General features: G+C 44.2%; 2 protein-coding genes across 2 annotated transcripts in view; both read left to right on the top strand.

The window, feature by feature from the left end:
- Window positions 1-7,559, top strand: part of LOC118370892 (switch-associated protein 70-like) — a 29,638-nt gene extending 22,079 nt beyond the window's left edge. Inside the window, exons 8-12 of the mRNA XM_035756117.2 lie at window positions 2,523-2,630; window positions 2,973-3,139; window positions 5,110-5,308; window positions 5,768-5,864; window positions 6,040-7,559. Of these exons, the coding sequence (XP_035612010.1) occupies window positions 2,523-2,630; window positions 2,973-3,139; window positions 5,110-5,308; window positions 5,768-5,864; window positions 6,040-6,158 (690 nt within the window). The 3' untranslated portion in view covers window positions 6,159-7,559. The remainder of the gene's footprint in view (window positions 1-2,522; window positions 2,631-2,972; window positions 3,140-5,109; window positions 5,309-5,767; window positions 5,865-6,039) is intronic.
- A 10,203-nt stretch (window positions 7,560-17,762) lies between these two features.
- LOC118370890 (collagen and calcium-binding EGF domain-containing protein 1-like) overlaps window positions 17,763-21,148 on the top strand; it is a 56,952-nt gene continuing 53,566 nt past the window's right edge. The window contains exons 1-2 of the mRNA XM_035756115.2: window positions 17,763-18,293; window positions 19,441-19,521. Coding sequence (XP_035612008.2) covers window positions 18,178-18,293; window positions 19,441-19,521 — 197 coding nt within the window. The 5' untranslated portion in view covers window positions 17,763-18,177. The remainder of the gene's footprint in view (window positions 18,294-19,440; window positions 19,522-21,148) is intronic.

Below are 21,148 nucleotides of genomic sequence, written 5' to 3' on the forward strand. Positions count from 1 at the left end.
GAGTATAGCAAAATGCTTGTGCTTCTAGTTCCGACAATGCAGTAATAACCAACGAGTAATCTAACCTAACAATTCCACAACAACTAAATTATACACACAAGTGTAAAGGGATGAAGAATATGTACATAAATATATATGAATGAGTGATGGTACAGAACAGCATAGGCAAGATGCAGTAGATGGTATAGAGTAAAGTATATACATATAAGATGAGTAATGTAGGTTATGTAAACATAAAAGTGTCATCGTTTAAAATGGCAAGATGCAGTAGATGAGTACAGTATATACATATGAGATGAGTAATGTAGGGTATGTAAACATTATATGAAGTGGCATTGTTTAAAGTGGCTAGTGATACATTTTACATCAATTTTTCCATTATTAAAGTGGCTGGAGTTGAGTCAGTATGTTGGCAGCAGCCACTCAATGTTAGTGGTGGCTGTTTAACAGTCTGATGGCCTTGAGATAGAAGCTGTTTTTCAGTCTCTCGGTCCCTGCTTTGATGCACCTGTTCTGACCTCGCATTCTGGATGATAGCGGGGTGAACAGGCAGTGGCTCGGTGGTTGTTGTCCTTGATGATCTTTATGGCCTTCCTGTGACATCGAGTGGTGTAGGTGTCCTGGAGGGCAGGTAGTTTGCCCCCGGTGATGCGTTGTGCAGACCTCACTACCTTCTGGAGAACCTTACGGTTGTGGGCAGAGCAGTTGCCGTACCAGGCGGTGATACAGCCCGACAGTATGCTCGCGATTGTGCATCTGTAAAAGTTGCTTTTGGTGACAAGCCAAATTTATTCAGCCACGCTGTCTGTGTGGGTGGACCAATTCAGCTTGTCCGTGATGTGTACGCCGAGGAACTTAAAACTTTCTACCCTCTCCACTACTGTCCCATCGATGTGGATAGGTTGGTTCTCCCTCTGCTGTTTCCTGAAGTCCACGATCATCTCCTTTGTTTTGTAGACGTTGAGTGTGAGGTTATTTTCCTGACACCACACTCCGAGGGCCCTCACCTCCTCCCTGTAGGCTGTGTCGTCATTGTTGGTAATCAAGCCTACCGCTGTAGTGTCGTCTGCAAACTTGATGATTGAGTTGGAGGTGTGCATGGCCACGCAGTCGTTGGTTAACAGGGAGTACAGGAGAGGGCTGAGAACGCACCCTTGCGGGGCCCCAGTGTTGAGGATCAGCGGGGTGGAGATGTTGTTACCTACCCTCACCACCTGGGGGCGGCCCGTCAGGAAGTCCAGGACTCAGTTGCACAGGACGGGGTCGAGACCCAGGGTCTCGAGCTTGATGATGAGTTTGGAGGGTACTATGGTGTTATGAGCTGTGCTGATGAACAGCATTCTCACATAGATATTCCTCTTGTCCAGATGGGTTAGGGCAGTGTGCGGTGTGGTTGCGATTGCGTTGTCTGTGGACCTATTGGGGCGGTAAGCAAATTGGAGTGGGTCTAGGGTGTCAGGTAGGGTGGAGGTGGTGTGGTCCTTGACTAGTCTTTCAAAGCACTTCATGATGACGGAAGTGAGTGCTACGGGGCGGTAGTCGTTTAGCTCAGTTACCTTAGCTTTCTTGGAAACAGGAACAATGGTGGCCCTCTTGAAGCATGTGGGAACAGCAGACTGGGATAAGGATTGATTGAATATGTCCGTAAACACACCAGCCAGCTGGTCTGCAGTGAAGGAGAGTCCACAGGTTTTGGTAGCAGGCCGTGTCCGTGGCACTGTATTGTCCTCAAAGCGAGCAAAGAAGTTGTTTAGTCTGTTTGGGAGCAAGACATCCTGATCCGCAACGGGGCTGGTTTTCCTTTTGTAATCCGTGATTGATTGTAGACCCTGCCACATACCTCTTGTGTCTGAGCCATTGAATTGCGACTCTACTTTGTCTCTATGCTGACGCTTAGCTTGTTTGATTGCCTTGTGGAGGGAATAGCTACACTGTTTGTATTCTGTCATATTTCCGGTCACCTTGCCCTGGGTAAAAGCAGTGGTTCGCGCTTTCAGTTTCGCGCGAATGCTGTCATCAATTCACGATTTCTGGTTTGGGAATGTTTTAATAGTTGCTGTGGGTACGACATCGCTGATACACTTGCTAATAAACTCGCTCATCGAATCAGCGTAGTCGTCAATGTTGTTGTTTGACGCAGTGCGGAACATATCCCATTCCACGTGATCAAAGTAATCTTGAAGCGTGGAATCAGATTGGTCAGACCAGCGTTGAACAGACCTGAGCGCGGGAGCTTCCTGTTTTAGTCTCTGTCTATAGGCTGGGAGCAACAAAATGGAGTCGTGGGACTAGGAACGCGAAACGAGGCAGCCATCTCTGTCGGCGCTGGAAGTAACCTTTTGCCAGAATTAACGCACAACGACTATACCACTTAGCTAAGAATTATTTGAATAATCAAGTCAATAAATGTTAGGTAGTTAGCAGATAGTTAATAAACTGCCTGGCAAGTTCAATGTATTTATTAGCCAACTAACATTAGGCTTTTCTAGTGTTAAGGCTTCCTCTCCCTTGGCTTCTGACAGAAACTGGAGGAGGCAGCGGCCACAGCAACTCTGGAGGAGCAGAGGAGAAAACAGACCCAGACTGACCTGCAGGACCGCTACAGAACAGACCTGGAGAGAGAGAAAATGGTAACCAACCACAAAGCTACACTCTAGCTCTGTTCCAGGAAGTTAATACTCAGAATCACTGCAACAACGTATTACTCAGCAAGACTTCTCTCATGACTTTGAATCATTGCGTTTGATGTATAACCAAGTATTATTACTATTAGTATTACTATTACTCACAGTATGAGTATTATTTATGGATTTATCTGGGAAAATCTACACTAAACAGAATTGATTGTCATATGCACAGCACATGCTACTTTGTACTGTGGTGGTGTGTGTGCACGTGTGTGTGCGTGTGTGCAATCATATCTGTGTCCAGATTATCATATCAACCTGCGTGTGTCCATTGTCCCCTGTCAGGTTCGTCAGCAGATGGAGGAGCAGGTGGCCCAGAAGTCCAGTGAGTTGGAGCAGTACCTGCAGCGTGTCAGGGAGCTGGAGGACATGTACCACCGCCTGGAGGATGCACTAGAGGATGAGAGACAGGCCAGGCAGGATGAGGAGATCATGCGCAAACTACAGACCAGGTTAGACGCAACACACACTTGACACACTCATAGACAGTAGCCTTACACTGAGTGTACAAGATATTAGGAACACCTTTCTAATATTGAGTTGCTTTCCCTTTTGCCCTCATATTTATCTAATTAACTAACTGTTTAATTGTTACACAATTAAATTAATCATGTAGCAATTAACTAATTAGGATCTGGGGCACCACGAGAGTGGTTCTTTAAAGCGTTACCATCTCCCGAATTAAAGTCTGAAAGGTCTTTACCTATCATATCTATAAACAGTCAACTTATTAATCATAACCTCATATCCTCATAATATCATATCATCATTCTGAGCAGTCGTAACCCCCTTGCATCTGCAAAAACCCGAGCCTTAATTAATTATGACTCAGTACTACACAAATTGGTTTAATTATTTATTTACTAGCTAATTAAATGAGAACACAGGATAAACACACACACTCTGCACCGGTTATTATCCCCAGCGGAATAACAATAACATGGATGCTTGTTAAAGAAGAGATGGAGATAGAGGGACAGAACCACTTAACACTGCCACATTCAGAAACTACTCTCACCTACAATAACCATATACTTTTCACACGAACCGCCGCCCGCTTTGAGCTAGACATGATAAATGTATTTACGTGAAATGCCTGGGTTCGCCTGGGATCTCTCGGTAAACGGGGCAGCCTTGAAAAGGGTGTTGGGCCTTTTTTTGTCAAATGATTCAAACAACTCTTCTACTGTTGTCCTTCTGCGTAGTTGTCCAGTATCTGGGGACTTGTTGTGTAGTCCTGAACAGAACTACAGAGTTGATTTTCCTTCCATTCACTCTTGAAGATACTTCTTTGAAGATAGGCTAGCCAGCTGTATCAATGGTTTCCCAGTGGGGGATGAGAGTAACGTAATACAATGGTTTGAGCAGAGTAACAGGATGGTCCTACATAAATTCGCTTTCGAAGATACTTTACTTAGGACAGCTAAACAGCCGTTCCAGTGATTGTCCTGGAGGTGAGTTTATCGTCTCCACCTCGTGTTGAGATTCACAGTTCAAACCATTTTAAACATGTAGTTGCTGCTTCACACTTTTTCTGGTTCAATGTGTTTTTTTTCTTAACCCATCATTTATACCTTTTGCTCGAAAGGTTTAAGGTTCCGGCAGGCAGGCATGCTCCCTGACCTCACGCTGGGGCGGTGATTACTCACTGTGCAATGTTTTGGAAAACAATGATCTCTTATAACTTCTCAAATCACATCCCTCTCTTAAACAAAAAAACACAATTTTCCATATTACATGCACAACCCATAGTATGGAAACTTCTTCCATGTGGTATGTATACTTTCCAAGTTACAGTATTTCCGTCATAACATTTTTAATGACATCACAAAACAACAAACAAAATGACACTTTCTACGTTAGAAATATTGTTCCAGTATTCACTTTTTAACGTGTTAGAGTTTCAGTGGGAAAAGGTCTGTTGAGACAAAGAACATTCCTTTGGTGAATTTGGAGAGCGCAAGCCTGGATCTTCTCCCTTGATTTACAACAGGACGGGAGTGTCAATCCCCAGTAGTTATTTCCTCCCCCATCTACGGGTGAAATGGGGTCTGATTGATGTTATTCATTGTAAACCTGATCTGACCTATTTGGATTCTCATGGTCAGTCATGACAAAGGGATCCTAGCTTTCACCTGGATTCACCTGCTCAGTCTTTGTCATGGAAAGAGCAGGTGTTTCTAATGTTTTGTACACTCAGTGTTCATGTACAGGTTAAAGGTAGTATACTATATAGGGAAAATGGTGCCATGTGGTACACAACTTCACACACAGATGTAGTGTACATTATCACACAAAAACAGTGTATCCGTAGGCTGTGTATAGATGTTAACGTTCACATTCTCAGGCTTCTGCACCCAGCATTTGTTTGAGTCTGTCTGTGATTGGTTCATGTGGTGTGTCTGTTTCTGCATGTACACAGGCTTCTGGAGGAGGAGTCAGCCAAGCGGGCGGAGCTGGAGCAAATCCACCTGCAGCAGCAGAGAGCCATCTCCCAGACCCAGGCTGAGAAGCAGGAGCTGGAGAGCGAGCGGCTGGCCAAGGAGATCGCCCTGCAAGCAGCCATGTTGCAGCTGGAGAGACTTGAGAGAGAGAGGCACGGAGCGCTGGAGCAGTACGAGGTCAGAGAACAACACCCTGTCTGTGTTTCAATATGGCTGTTAGTAGGGACCATGTCCCCTATTAACACTTCACTTAAAGTAAGGTGTTGCCTGGACATTTCATAAACAAGATTAAAACTAATTTGGCAGGAAGTACTTCCTTTTGACCTATATGTCTGTGAGCATGTACTTGTCTTTATTCAGCTGAAGATAGTGTTGAGTCAGTGGAAGGCTGCCTGAAACAGACAGTCCGTCCCTGGCACCAAATGTGCCTTCTTCTCGAATTACTCCTCTGTCAACTGTTGACACAACACAAAACTATCATAGAGGTCTCTTCTTGCACTCTGTTGCCATCTAGTGGTGATTTCACTGAGAACTGTCTCTACTTCAAGAACAACAGCATAACTTATTTATTACTTAAAGGGACTTGGCCATCATTGAGATATATGGATAAACTATGTGTGTGGGTTTGTGTTACAGGAGGTGAGAATGAAACTGGAGCAGGCAGCTAATAAGACCAAGAGCTGGAAGGACAAGGTGGCCAAGCATGAGGGACTGGTCCGTCTCATCCAGCCAGGTAAGTAAGAATGAGAGGCCAACATCACCATAGTAGAATGTCCTCCACTGCATGTTCATGTTCTGTTCTGTTCTCCTCTCCATACTCATATTGCAATGCTATTCATGTCTTTGTTCTATTGATCTATTGTTTGAATACAGTCTGTGATGTTTTCTTTCTCTTTCTGTCTGTGAAGGTGATAAAGGACCACAGAGGATGACTAACTGGGGCCCAGCAGCCTTCACAGACACTGAGCTGGACCTGAGGAAGAAGTCCTGGCAGGAGAGGAAGAACCACAACCAGTCAGCCCAGTAGACTAGAGATGGTGCTTCTTACCTGATGGTCCAGACATCTTACTGTGATCGTGTAGCATCACGATACTGTTGTCGTATTGTTGTTGAGAATTAACTAATGTGTACGGTTGCAGAATTCCTGAAATTTTCCCAAAATGTCCAGGATCTCCAGAAATCCCGATTGCTGGATTCTGGATTTCCTGCTTATTTTCTCCTAATTCTGTGAATCTTCTAACCAGGATATCTGGAATTTTGCAACCCTACTAATGTGCCAATGCTTTGACATTCCAAGTGTTTCACCATTCTGTGGTCTTTAACCAGGAAATAGAGCTGTAATTATTCAGTGAATAATATGTTAAACTTATTTTTTAAATAATGTCATGAGAAAGTAATACGATTAAAGTAATAAGATAAAAGTAATAAGATGTTTTCTATTTAAAATACCAACGCATAGGTAGTGTATCTTATAAAATATATTTAAAGACATTTCTTTATACTGTTGCTGTCTGTTTTATTGGATGAGGGATGTGAGAATTATATGTTAGAATAGGCGAGTAGTGAAGGGGGGGGGGGGGTAGATATACTATATCCAAAAAATAAATATGGCAAGTATATATGACTCTGGGTTAGATATGCTCAGCCTTGATTTATATATTTGATACATTTCATTCAAAAACATTTTTTTCAATCTAACTATTTCAAATGTAATTTCCTGGTTTGCCTGTGGGAACTGTGGAACCTTCAGTAATATTCCTATGAAAGACTTGGCCGATGCCCTCTTGTGGTTTCATGAGTTAAAGCATCTGTTTACAGCTCTGCTGTAACTCACAGTAATATTATACTGTGGTGGGCTGGGAGTTACTGTAGATACCTTGAACCGCTTGAGTCCATAGCTATAGTTCCCCTTGTATTGCAGCCAGGTAAAGTTAAATTTAACCAACATATACAAGTGTGAGCTGACATCTGCACTCGTGTGTGTGTGTAATAGTGAATGTTTGTGTGGTGAGAACTTGTGAGATCTGACTGCAGGGATGGAACTGCTGGGATCTAGTGTTTCTCTGTGGACTCTGAGCTGGGTTCTATTCTCTCTGGGGGAACCAGGGCCCTGGAATGGGATTCATTTTCTCTCTCTTGGGGCCCTAGGTCCTGCTTAATTCCACTCTCCACTACATCTCAGCCTAGCGCTGCAGATTTCTGTAATGGATGTTCTGCAGAGCTTCAAAGAGCTGGCTTGGCCATCTGTTTGTCTGTCTGAATCTGTCCTGGCAGGCTGAGGTCCAGCTCTCTCTCTCTCTGAGCCAGCCTGACCAAACCACCCCAACCATGTGTGACTGATAGTGACACCCTCTCCTCATTCATAAACCTGTGGTTTTCATTACAATAACTTTGTGTCATGTCGAAATAAATACAATCTGATTTCTTATTTCTTTGGGGCCAAATCCTGCTTTTGATTTGCTAAGTCCTGTGTGTGTGTGTGTGTGTGTGTGAGCATGTTCTTCTCACATCTGGAGCTCACTACTGTAGGTCTAGGTCTAGGACCTTGTACAACAACAGTCAGTCGTGACTAAGTTGGAGTATGAGGAGATATGTGCAGACTTCTACCAGCCCTTTTCCTTTATGAGAGCTTGGACAAACAATTATGATGATTAATAAATGCTACAGCACGAGCACACCCCCCTCATGCCCGGACCCGCACTCTCGTCCACCCTGCTCGGGTTGCGCAGTGAGCTGACTTCACAGAGTGGTCTGGTCAGAGGGCTCGCCCTGGGCAGCCGCAGAACAAAGCCATGTCGATGGGAGGAGACAGGAGACCTGACCTCTTGGGAGTGTGGAACCACAGGCCTGTCTGTCAGGATGGAGAAACACGCTAAGCAAACATGTAAACATCACAACAACCCCATCACACTGTCACGACAGCCATGCTGCAGCATGATACACATAGTAAATCATTTTCATAAAACAGGATTTCTCCCTTTAGGCGTATTCTTCTCTTCAGGAAAGACTCAAGGATTGAACATCTTAGTATAGTTTAACTAAGCCCCTTGAATAACAGAAATACAAGTAAGCATAGCTGAAGCAGCACAATCCATCAAAGACTCCCAGACAGAATTGTTCCAGACCAACCCAGCTCAGAGTGCCTCTCTCCATGTTAACAAAGAGCTGGGCAGGCTTAAACAAAAACACATGAGACATACGTGATTCTATTGTAGCTATCTCTCTTGTTGTTGCTCCAGTAATTGGGCTTTCCTGCCTTTTTTCTGTGCTGAAATATATATTTTTCCATTCAACTGTTTTATTTCATTGTGGAGAAATCTGCTGTTTTGTAGGTATGTGAAGTGACTTCCATCCTCACTGACAGACTTGAGACTCTGAGACCTGAAAACACCAGGCTCCACACCTTATCTACAGTCTACCAGTAGAAGGTTGGTTGAGGTATGAAAATAACCAATTTGACTCATACTGCATTTACATTTTAAACATTTAGCAGACGCAATTATCCAAAGCCACGTTCAGTTAGGCGTTACTCTCTGTCAAATTAAATACGTGTTTTGTCTTTGAGGAGGATAATTATATGAGTTGAGAATGAGGCTTTTGAGAACTGTTAAAGAAGGAATTTTAACAGGAATGACTTCAAATCCTGGAAGGTCGTTTCTTGGTGTTCTTGGTGTCCTGTCAATAAGGGTGTCTGCCAACTCTTAAGCCACAACCCTCAACATTGAGCATTCCATCCACCACTTCCTGTTTACTAGCTCTGACAAATGGCCCAGTGCCACTCCTCCTCCCTCTCTTCTACTTCCCTTTTCTCCTCTTCTTCTTTCTTCTCCTCCTCCCCAAGAACTTAGTCTCTCTCATCTGCCACCCATTGTCCTCCTCCTCCCATCTCACTCGTCCTCCTCATCCCCCTTCCCTCTTTCCCTTCTCTCTCTCCTCCTCCAACACAAGAAGTTCCTTAGTCTCTCTATCTCCAGTTTGCTCTCCTCCCTCTCCATTTTCCTCAATGAAAGAACCACAAATAAGTTGGTTAAGGGTTTTCAATCTGCTCTTCAATCTGCATCTTGCCTTGAGCCAATTACCCCTGTGTGAAAAGTAACTGATTGACCCAGATCATTCTTGTGACATAACAGGAAGGGAAGTGAAGACCGGTGATGAGGCAGGTACACGAGGTGTGGGAACGGTTGAATTAAACTGTTAATTACTTTTATGCTGCATCCACTTTAAAGGAAAGTGTTTGTAAAGAGTGTGACTTGCATACATTTGGCCACCCACATGAGCTAGTCAGGGCCAGCCCTATCCTTTTGGGGGCCCTAAGCAAGATTTGGTTTGCCTGAGGGGGCACAAAGTATGTGAGGATGGCTGGGGGTGATTCCATACGGAAGTTGGAGAATGTTGCATTTTTCAAACACCTGAAACTGTCACACCCTGATCTGTTTCACCTGTCTTGTGCTTGTCTCCACCCCACTCCAGGTGTCGCCCATTTTCCCCATTATCACCTGTGCATTTATACCTGAGTTTTCTGTTTGTCTGTTGCTAGTTTGTCTTGTCTCTGCAAGCCTACCAGTGTGTTTCACACGTACTCCTGTTTCTCTCTAGCCCCTGTTTTTGTAGTTTTTCCAGTTTTGACCACTCTGCCTGCCTTGACCCTGAGCCTGCCTGCCTGCCGTTCTGTACCTGTCTGACACTGCCCTGGATTACTGACCTCTGCCTACCCTGACCCTGAGTCTGTTTGTCCCCTGTTTTGTTAATAAACATCTATGATTCGAACTGTCTGCATCTGGGTTTTACCCTGAAGTCTGACAGTAAGAACTGGCCATGATTGACCGAGCAGACTCGGACCAGCTCCGCAATGCCGTCTCCTCCCAAGTAGCCACCATTGAGAGGCACGAGGAGTTACTTTGAGGTCTTATGGAAGGATTGCACACCATGGCGGAACGCCATGTCCGTGCAATTCTGCGGATTATCTGTTAGGCAGCTGGCAATGGCAGTAACCTCCCAGCCCCTCAGTAACTCTGCTGAAAGCAGCGCGTCTCTCCAGGCCGCCCAGCTTCCCGAGAACCCTGCTTACCTACTCCGAAACGCTTCGCTGGAGAGTCAGGAACCTGTTGGAGTTTCTCTCCCAGTGTTCCCTCATCTTTGAGCTGCAGCCCTCGTATTTCCCCTCGGACCGTTCGAAGATGGCGTATCTCATAACGCTGATGTCCGGAAGGGCGCTCGCCTGTCTATGGCGGTTTTGGAACAACAATCTGCCGTGTTCTTCAGTCTGGAGGAGTTTGTGGCTGAGGTGCAAAACGGAGCCGATGCAACTCGGCAGAGCTAGGCTGTCTCCAGCTGAACATTTACGCAGGCTTCAGAGACTCGTAAATGCGGGACTACCGGTCATTACCTGTCTACCTATCCATTAAAAGACCAGGCTCATCAGTAGGTACGAGTACTCTGCTGGGCCATATGGAGAATTTTTCTATTCCCCTTACTCACACCCCTCTCCATGCCATCCTGCTGTTGGGCAACCAGTCGAAATCTCTCCGGGTTCTCATTGACTCTGGGGCCGATGAGAGCTTCATGGACTCTACCCTGGTGTCAGAGTTGGGCATCCCCACTCAGCACCTCTCCATTCCCATGGACGTTAGTGTGCTGGATAGGCGCTCTATAGGCAGTCACCCACAATACTACTCTCAACCTGCGAGTGTCAGGAAACCACAGTGAGTCAATGTAGTTCATGCTCATCAAGTCTCCTCAGGTTCACGTTTTATTGGGGTTTTCTTGGGTCCAGCAACACAATCCCCTTATCAACTGGACTGCTGGTGCTATCATGGGCTGGAGCCCGTTCTGCTACACCCATTGCCTGAAGTCGGCGCAGCCTGCCCCGGGATGTCTTCCTGTGGGCTCGGAAGAAGCCGTTCCGGCGGAGTACCAGGACCTCTGGGAGGTTTTCAGCAAGGCCCGGGCCACATCGCTTCCCCCACATCGACCCTATGACTGCGGGATCGACCCCCCTCCCTCCCCTCGAGGGGGCATGTGCACATGTGCTCACTATGGGCATGATGCATCTGATGGCTCTCATCACTCTTTATCAGTGATAAGAGCCAGACCAGGTCCTGTGGTTCTGCTATGGGTCTGTGGTTCTCCTCTCCCAGCATGTTGCTGTGTCCTACACATGTACCAGATGTAATATCGCTAGCTGGTTAGCTGAGTGTACAAGTACTGTTTCCCTTGCTAAACCAAGACCATAGTTGCCACGTACAGCAATGACTCTCTGGTACTGACTCCTTTTGCTTGCACTACAAAGCCTCTCTTCTGAGAAAAGCCTCTCTTCCTTCTTAACTCTCAAGAGTGCGTCACCTCAGCTTTGTTCCCATGCAAGACAAAATAAATAAATGAGACCAAACACAGAGAGTAAACATAATGAGAGTCATATGATTATGTGACAGTGATGTCGTTAGGGGGCAGCGATCCAGCCCAGAATGTGATGCACAGGAAGAGAGAGCAATGACCATAGGAGGGAAGGGGAAGAGAGATTGTGAGCCTTGACACTGTGGAGCTGCCAGCAGAGCTTGTTCTGGTGTCCTAAAGGACAAAAGAGCACCACCACCTCCCTCACAGCTCATATCAAACCCTTACCCCCTATCTCCTCCACACCCAGACTAGAGACTTCAACATGAGCTGCCTGGAGGAGAGCAGAACACCACACAGCCGGCTGACATAAGGGAAACATAACATGGTTGTTTATGTGAACCCAAGCTGCAGTACATTCTCCTAACTCCAACTCCACATGTGTGAATGGCATCGCTGTTTGACAGAGCCATGCCAGATCCTTTGTTTGTCTCCTCCCTGAACTTTGTTCCTGATTTTCTCAAACATTTCATTTCAGACCAAATGTTCTTAATCTGGATGTTTCAAAGTGGGACTGTGATAATTCATACACTGGGGTGGAGAAAGACGAACCTGTCATGTCTTAGGTAATGTCCTTCTACAGCAATAATTCTCACTGCTGAGACTTTAATGCTTCAGCACCCCCTACAATTCAACCACACACACAGAACCCACAGTCATTGAGAAAACCATATTGTGGAATCTCAAGTCATTTGGTCCCATGCTAACGTGCTATAATGCTTAAAGTGCAGGACTATTAGCCAGATAGTTTGAACTAACGACAACTACCATTGTGATATAGCTTCTTATACACTGCCACTGCTTCCACAATCAAGACCTACTCAAATTCCAAATGGGTATTTTACAAGAATGAAATAGTAAAACCAAACATTTACACAGAGTGATTTTAGGCCTCCTCTCTGAGTTTTTTCCCCCCACTGTCACAATCTGCTTCTGCTTAGCAGTACATTTACTGTTTAAAACAATCGCTTCTCACCCATTTCAAGATTGCCTCCTAGTCCTATATAATAAATCTGCTGTTAAAGACTGTAGGGTTTATTTGTAGCCTGCGGTCCAATCTGTTTGGTATTCATTTATATCACTGAGCACATAACTAAGTCAAGGCCTCCATGCCACCTTTCAGTCCTTCAACACATGACCTGTAGACCACTGGGACCCTTAGTAGCTACATAAAGAAATGAACTTTATTGACCACAGATTTTTCTGGTTCAACAACGTTAGGAGCACAGAGGGTATGTCTGAGCTAGTATCGCAGAGGGAAAAGTAGCTGCAGGGCTTGTTTGATTAAGGTAATTTGATAATGTCAACATTGATAACAGAGCTAGAGTGGTTGATTGTCTGTATATGTCCTTCCTGTTGCAGCAAGAGAGAGAGAGAAACAGGGGTGGGGGGGGGCAGAGATTGTATGGTACATCTGATTAGGCTATGGTCCTGGGGAGAAGGACGCTCCCTGCTCCTCTCCATTGAATTAAAACGGAGCAGGACTTGGCTTCAGGCCAGCCGCTAAACTACCCGTCTCAGGCGAAATTGCACCACACACACACTGACACACACTGACACACACTTCCATTCCCTCTGGGAATATGTTTTCTCCAAACTGAGTTAGGATGCTAAACTATTTCCTTTAATGCAAATGACATGATGTGAATTCTCTCCTTCTCTGTCATAGTGAGTGTTCCACTACTTCAAGTCCTGCTCCGCCACCACCAGCATCCCTGTGACTACGGGAACGGGAATGTTTGTCCCAGCTCAGCTGCGGTAGGTACAGCACATCACACTGATTAATTGGCAAGAGTTCACATTATCTTTTCAGAGGTACTTAATTCAAAACATAAGCTTCACCAGTGACATTTGTCTGTAGTTTTCCATTTGGTTCTCTTCTTCAGTGGAACATCAATTAGAATAGGCCAGAAGTAGTTTTAAGTGAGGGGTGGGGTTCAGTATTGCCTCCCTGCCTATGTTCTGCTCTCGCTTCACTCTTTAAACTCTGGGGAGAGAATTTTTCAGATCTGGTTTCAATTACTTGCTATTGTTTTCCGTCTTATCTACAGTGTCTGAGAAATGTGTTCCATCATACTGCACGTCCCAATATCCACACTACCACACTACTTAGAATGAATGCCCAATACATTCTAAGTGGTTTGCTAGTGTGGACATAAGAACGTAGTATACTCCATCCCCATACTCCTGGTTTAGTGCTCCACAGCTGTTCTCTATAGTAACCAGTGAGTTACTGTAAGTGTGTGAAGTCAGTGGCTGGTTCATCTCCAATTCTGAGGCTCTCTCTCGACTCTCCCAGTCTGAGGCAGGAACCAGAGGAGAAGTAGAGAACAGTAATCTCCTGGTCCGTCCCCGGGGGGTCACGGCCATGTTGAGAGACATTCCAGACATAGCCGCTTCACAGCTCGATTAAACCCAACTGGTCACTGCACACACACAAAGTGAGACCTCAGCACCAACCAGCCAACCGGCCAGGCAGTCAGCCAGGCCCCGGTGCTACTGTACTGTAGGTTCAGCACCAGTCCCTCTCCCAGTCTCCCTCTCAAGTCTCCCTACTCTTCTCTGAGTGGCTTGTTTTAATCACCTCATTCCATTTGATGTGTAGTCCACTCCCTGCTCTTATCATCCAGGAATGTCCAGGCTATCATAAAAGAGAGAGGGTCTAACGGTTCACTTTGATTACCCACACCATACCACCCTTTTGGTACGACTGGGGCTCCACCAGCTCTCTCTGTTTGTGTGTCGATCCTACATTCAGGCCCAGGCAGCAGGATGTAGAGAATACACATACTGTAACAGAATGGAAGTGGTGTGTACCCAAAACCGTAACAGGGTTGACTTAGTGACTTAGTGTCATTCCTCTTCTAGTACGCCAAGAACAACATGCATTTCATCACATGAACAGGTTTTTGGCTGCATGGAAATTAACTTAGGACCCCTATCAAGCTCCATACACGTGCAGAGGAGACGTGTCAATAAATTACTGTTAGGAGCAAAGGCCTGGAGACACAGCTGGGAGTCATGGGGCTGAAAAACAGCAGGACGAGGGAGGAAAAGTCTGTAAATCTGTTACACAGAGTGGAACCGGGCAACCTAAGAGCAGACTCAGATGAGGAGACTGGGATGAAGTAACACAGAGAGAGAGAGGGAGGGGAGAGAGTACTAGGGGAGTGGCGGCAGGTCAAGGAGACACAGGATGAGTTGTAGAGGGCGTTGCAGGAGCTGATGTGACAAAATCTGTAAATTGTACTAAAGAAATCAGTTCCACTGGCAGCAGGATCAACCCTCTGGACATTATTAGAAGCAGAAAATCAACACGATAAGAAATCAGAGTTTTTGCAGTTTGAATTTCATTAAACAACTGGAGTTGATGCCCCTGTTCTTTTACAAGTCCTTGCCTTGTCCCAGTGCTGTAAAGCAGGGTTTCCCGAACTCAGTCCTGGGGCCCCCCTGTGTACACGTTTTGACCTAGCATTACAAAGCTCATTCAAATAATCAAAGCTTGATGATGAGTTGATTATTTGAATCAGCTGTGTAGTTCTAGGACAAAAACTAAAATGTGCACTCAGGGGGGCCTGTCACGACTTCCGCCGAAGTTGGTTCCTCTCCTTGTTTGGGCGTCGCCGGTCTTCTAGCCATCATTGATCCATTTTTCATTTTCCATTTGTTTTGTCTTCTCTTCCCACGCACCTAGTTTCAATTCCATCATTACATGATGTGTATTTAACCCTCTGTTCCCCCCCATGTCCTTGTCCGGAATTGTTTATTGTAAGTGCTTGTACACATTATTTTCTGGTGTGCGAAGGGTTTTGTACCCATTGTATTGATTGTTCTGTTTACGGTGATTTTTATTATTAAACTGCACTGTTGTAACAGTTTTCGTCTGACTTCTCTGCCGCCAGTACGCACCCCTTACAGGGCCCCAGGACTGAGTTTGGAAAACCCTGCTGTAAAGGACGCATGAGAAATAAAACACGTATGGTACCTCAACCTCAGGTCATGCATAAATGTAACAATGAGGCCCAATAAAGAACAATGTAAAAATCTTTCTGCTGTTAGAGTCCGCTCAGTTTGAGAGGCTGAGACATTCTTATTGCTTCTGTACAGTACAGATAGACAGTCTTATAAAATACAGATTTATCTGAAAACAAAAGAAAAACATTTGTCCAAAGTTTGTCCAGGTAAAAAAAAAAGCATATTTCCATTATTTATTTATTTTGAACGTCCAGATGTGATAAATCACCTCTGTGATACTCTGTTGGACCTGTCGGGCGTTTACTGCTGTACTGGAGTCATGAGAAAACTATCTTCCAGGGTTTCTAAGGTGACACTGACACAATTCAAATAGATAAACAGACTGCTATGTGTTACTGCAACCAATACAAGACAAAGGGGGGACCAGCCTCCAGCACAGGCCCTGCTGGATGGAGCTGTTGCTACAGCAGTGCATAGATGGCAGAAACAAGTAAACATCAAATAGATGAGTGAAATAGCTGTCTAAAGTGACTGTGGAAAGAGGCCCATCTCAATAATATGATGTATTTCTCCACTTGATCCAGAGAGGGTGTTTATCAGTGTTCTTTTTCTGGTGATGTGGAACCATGGACTAGAGGACCAGGGAAGACATACATTCCTTACAACAGTCAGAGAAACATTACTAAAGAAACAGAGAGTCTAGCTGGGATATTGTCAAAATATTATCTCTTACTGCATACAGTACATTTCAGGACTGGACTGTTTCACCCAGAAGATATGACAGTAAGGTAAAAACACTGCTGTGTATGTGGCCCCAGCCTGAAATGGAAAACACATTTATACTGGTTTCAATGTACGCAGATAGACAAACACCAACTCAAACCCAAAACCAAAGTAAACCAAGAGAGGAGCTCCATTCCGTGGGAACATGAGTAAGCATGGGCTCTGTGGTCATCATAATGAACTAGAGACTGCAGTTTATACCATCGCTTTTCTCTGCGGTTCTTTAATAATGCTTCTTTATATATTTGATACATTTATTTGATTCTAGTGGGAACGTAACAAAAGGAGACTAGGGAAGCAGTTTCATTCAGTGCGTTAGGCAAGTGGGAGGGGAGTATGAAGGACAGATTCGTTTGTGGTGAATAAAACCATCTGTTGCAATTGACTGGTGGCCAACAAATCCACTGGAGGAAAAGATGCAGAGAGGCTGGACAGAAGTCAACTGAACACAGCATTACATAACATCACCACTGACACTGACTGACCATTGGCACTTTAGGCTGACCACTGGGGTGACTGGTGGGCTGCTTTGCCCTGTCAGTGTGGTTAACCCTTACCCTCTTCAGAGACAGAGCTCAACTATGCACGTCACTCTCCTTGCAAACTGCCCAGATTCCAGAACAATCCTAGCACTGCAGCACAAAAAAATGAAGCACAATATTTCCCTCATACAAATATGGTAATATTGCATTGCATCTCCTAAATTATTTGTCAAGGGAATGTCAACAGTTGATGATTTACTTAACGAGCAATCAAATGTGTCTACCAGTCATTTAAATGTGTGATTATATCATATTTTACTCACTGAATCTGAAAATAATAAAGTAGCTTGTGTTGTGTAAACATATTAAAGATGTCCCCTACAAAGTTCCTTCAGTGACAACAGCTTCTCTGTTTTAGGAAGATTGAATTTAAAGCAATAAAATCTAATTAGGAAAACAGTGGCAGCTTTAGGGCCTGAGAAACTGAAGAGTTATCTTGTTAATTCAGCTTTGATTTAGAATTACAGAAATATTTTACAAATACAGGCATGTATTTTTCACGATTATGATAAAAAAAGATATGTTTTTCAGACTTTATTGGACTTCATATAACACGCAGATGAACAATAATCGTCTAAACAAATAGTCTAGACAATAATCTTCTGGACATTGATTAAAGAGGAGTGGGCCTATATCAACAATTTATAGGGTGAATTTAAGTGGGAAAGTTAATTTCAGCAATCAGTAAATGTGTTATGCTACAGATTGTCCTTGATGAAAGAGAGGTTGAGAGGAGAATAAGAAACAATCAGTTAAACGATTTCCTCTAAATTGGTTCTGTTCTTTACATAGAAAATGGACCTCTTCCCCCTCATATGTATTTCCTAAATCAAATTAAATGAATGCACTAATGTGTAGGGAGGAGAGGATGAGAGAGAGACGCATGTGGAATTAGAGAAATTATTCTAGGTGAGAGTTCGTTCCACAAGAGGACGACAGAGGTATTTTCAACTGTGTCTTAAATGTTTCCTTTTCGTCAAAGTCAGTTTTTAAAAAACAGGAATACAGGAATGTAATTCCGCTGGGGATTAGTGAGAGGAATCGCGCTCATCACGGCGCATGTCTGTCTATAAACTCGTCCAGAATCGCTCGAGGGGGTCTGATTCAGTGCTCAACAGTTGGGACAGGACTCTGACGCACTACAGTACCGCGAGGAAGTTTTGAGTGTAGTAATTAATGTGCAGGGTCTCACGTGTTTGACCTCTGAGTATAATTATAACTGATGTTAGCTTTAAATCAGTACATGTGCGACATTGATAAATTAAAACATATAGCTGTTTTGCAGTAGTGCAGTCTTCGTTTTCGAGGCACCAAGAAAATATTAACAAGGCTGTCACGGAGCTCGCCAGGGACATGGGTCAGCTTTGCGCTGCAACACTCTTACCATTTGGTGCCATCTGCGTTGTTTTTATTTGGGATTGTGGTGCCAGCTCTTCAATAAAAACAAGATTTGCAGTGCTCACTTCAGGGTAAGTTGGTAGTCCGCGCATTTGTGAGGGAACGTTGTAGATATCAGTCTGTTATTTCCTATCAGAAAATAAAATAAAATATAGGACACCTGATCAAAGCTTAAGTAAAGTGCATGTAAATTCAAGTGAACGATTGGTAGGGAGTTAATAAAACTGCCCAGTAACTTGCTATCCAGTTGGACATGGTGATGAGTGTGCTATTTAGACCGAAACGTAACTGAATTTAATAGTAATGTGTGATGTGTGAGAAACAATAAAAGCAACACTTTGATAGTGAAAAACGTCGACAATCAGTCAAAGAAAGACCACCACGTTGCTCAACTCATCAAGCCTACATACCCAATGATCCGTGCGTCCGCAAGTAAAAGGCTGTTGTGATGTGATTGGAATATTGAATGAGATCACGCAAATACAGAGGAGTAGTTATCGGAATCACTCAATGTCAACTGTAAATTCTGCCCATAGCGTGACATAGGTTGTTAAGGTGCACATAGGGAGAGGGAGTTCATAGCCTACATACAATAGCTTGAATGAAGTGAGCAAAGTATAGACCAGAATAATTAATTTAGCTCAGAAATGATCATTTAATACTGTTCTATTACCTCTTAGTTCAGTATTCCAGTTGTAAACGATTTCATGATATTATTATTTTACTTTACTTTTCCAAGAAAAATGTCTTTGCGACAGACATCTGTATTTTCAAACCAGTTATTGTGTTTCTTAATCCTGGTCCTGGTGACCCAGAGGGGGTGCACATTTTTGTTTTTGTATTAGCACTACACACCTGCTTTAAATCATCCAAAGCCTGATGATAAATACACCTCTTTGCAGGGTTATTTAACAAACGTTTCTCTTGCAATCATATGCTGGCCACTGCATGGCACAATCAGTTGTCTTTCTTACTTTCATTTTGAAATGTTCATACTGCTTCACATACAATAGTTGCTGCCATAGAATTGTGATTATGTATTGATGTACTACAGTAGCCATAATGCTTGGGAACTGCTTTGAAAGGAAATTTCCACTATGAAGTAACTGCCAATTTAATTGAGTGACTTTCTCTTTAACACCACTCCTATTACTATAGTAACAACATTATTACCTTTACACTTATCTCTCTTGTCTCCTTTCTCGTGGCTTTGTAAAGGGAGGAGTGTCCAGAAAACAAGGTAGTGACAGTGGAGTACCCCTGTATTACAGCAAGGGGCACGGATGGCACCTGTCTCAGGTAAGAGTGTCCCATCCTTTAAATAGAAAAGGAGAGCTGCACACTCCAGGACAGGCTTTCCCAAACTCGGTCCTCTGGACCCCGAGGGGGGCACATTTTGGTTTTAGCCTCAACACTACATAGCTGATTCAAATAATCAACTAATAATCAAGCATTGATCATTTGAATCAGCTGTGGAGTGTTATGGCAAAACCCAAAACGTGCACCCCTTGGGGTCCCCAGGACCACGTTTGGGGAATGCTGCTCTAGGAGCTCAGATGAAATAATTTAATAGCAACGTTTCGACAGCCAATCTGTCTTCATCAGGGTTTAATGACAAACACTGCGGGTCACTAATTGATATTGTTTCAAAGAACACACACAGGTGTCTGTAATCATGGCCGGGTGTGAGACTGAAGGGAGCGGGGACCTTAAAATGAAAGATCCAAATGGTCCATCATTTTAACAATAAATTGTCAAGGTCACCCACTCTCCTAGGGAGGGCGATGTGCTCGATGCCGATATAGTGACGAGACGAAATAAGGTGGTCCGTTCAAAAAAAATCCCCATCTACCAACACGGAATGTACACACACACACACACACACACACACACACACACACACACACACACACACACACACACACACACACACACACACACACACACACACACACACACACACACACACACACACACGAGAATCCCCCAGTCTGCAGATCTGGTTTCAGTCCGAAGCATATGATCTGTGTACTGTCAAGGTTATACCACAGCAATAGAAGTTGTCTCATTTGATTCTTGGGTCCAGACGAGATGTGTGTGGTGGTGGTGGTGGAGTTTTAGCTAGTTTTCTAGTTTTTCCTGCCATGTCTCCCAGGGAAGCGTGGTAAGGACTGCCTCAGGCTGTAAAATAGCATTTTGAGGATGGCCATGCATGAAAATGATTCTGTCTGGTCTGCCTAACCGTGCAAGCAGAGTGAGTTAACCATATAGCTCAGTGAGTCCTGGCAGCCTGCAGGCTTTCCCATGTCTCTGTGGTTGGGGTTAGCACAATTACACTGGGTTATTGTGGTGTCGGGCAGCAAACCCACACAGCCACTAGAAACAAAGAGCCAATGAGATGTATTTTCTCTCGCTCTCTCTCTCTCTCTCTCTCTCTCTCTCTCTCTCTCTCTCTCTCTCTCTCTCTCCACAAATTGATTTAAAAAATCAATACAACACCCCATAATGACAAAGCGAAAACAGGTTTTATTGACATAAGTATTCAGACCCTTTGCTATGAGACTTGAAACTGAGCTCAGGTGCATCCTGTTTCCATTGATTATCCTTGAGATGTTTCTACAACTTGATTGGACTCCACCTGTGGTAAATTCAGTTGATTGGACATGATTTGTCTGGTCCTCTGGCAGTCTCTATGGGGGTGCCACAGGGTTCAATTCTCGGGCCGACTCTTTTCTCTGTATATATCAATGATGTTGCTCTTGCTGCGGGCGATTCCCTGATCCACCTCTACGCAGACGACACCATTCTATATACTTTCGGCCCGTCATTGGACACTGTGCTATCTAACCTCCAAACGAGCTTCAATGCCATACAACACTCCTTCCGTGGCCTCCAACTGCTCTTAAACGCTAGTAAAACCAAATGC

Source organism: Oncorhynchus keta, chromosome 14, assembly GCF_023373465.1.
Source record: "Oncorhynchus keta strain PuntledgeMale-10-30-2019 chromosome 14, Oket_V2, whole genome shotgun sequence".
Taxonomy (NCBI): domain Eukaryota; kingdom Metazoa; phylum Chordata; class Actinopteri; order Salmoniformes; family Salmonidae; genus Oncorhynchus; species Oncorhynchus keta.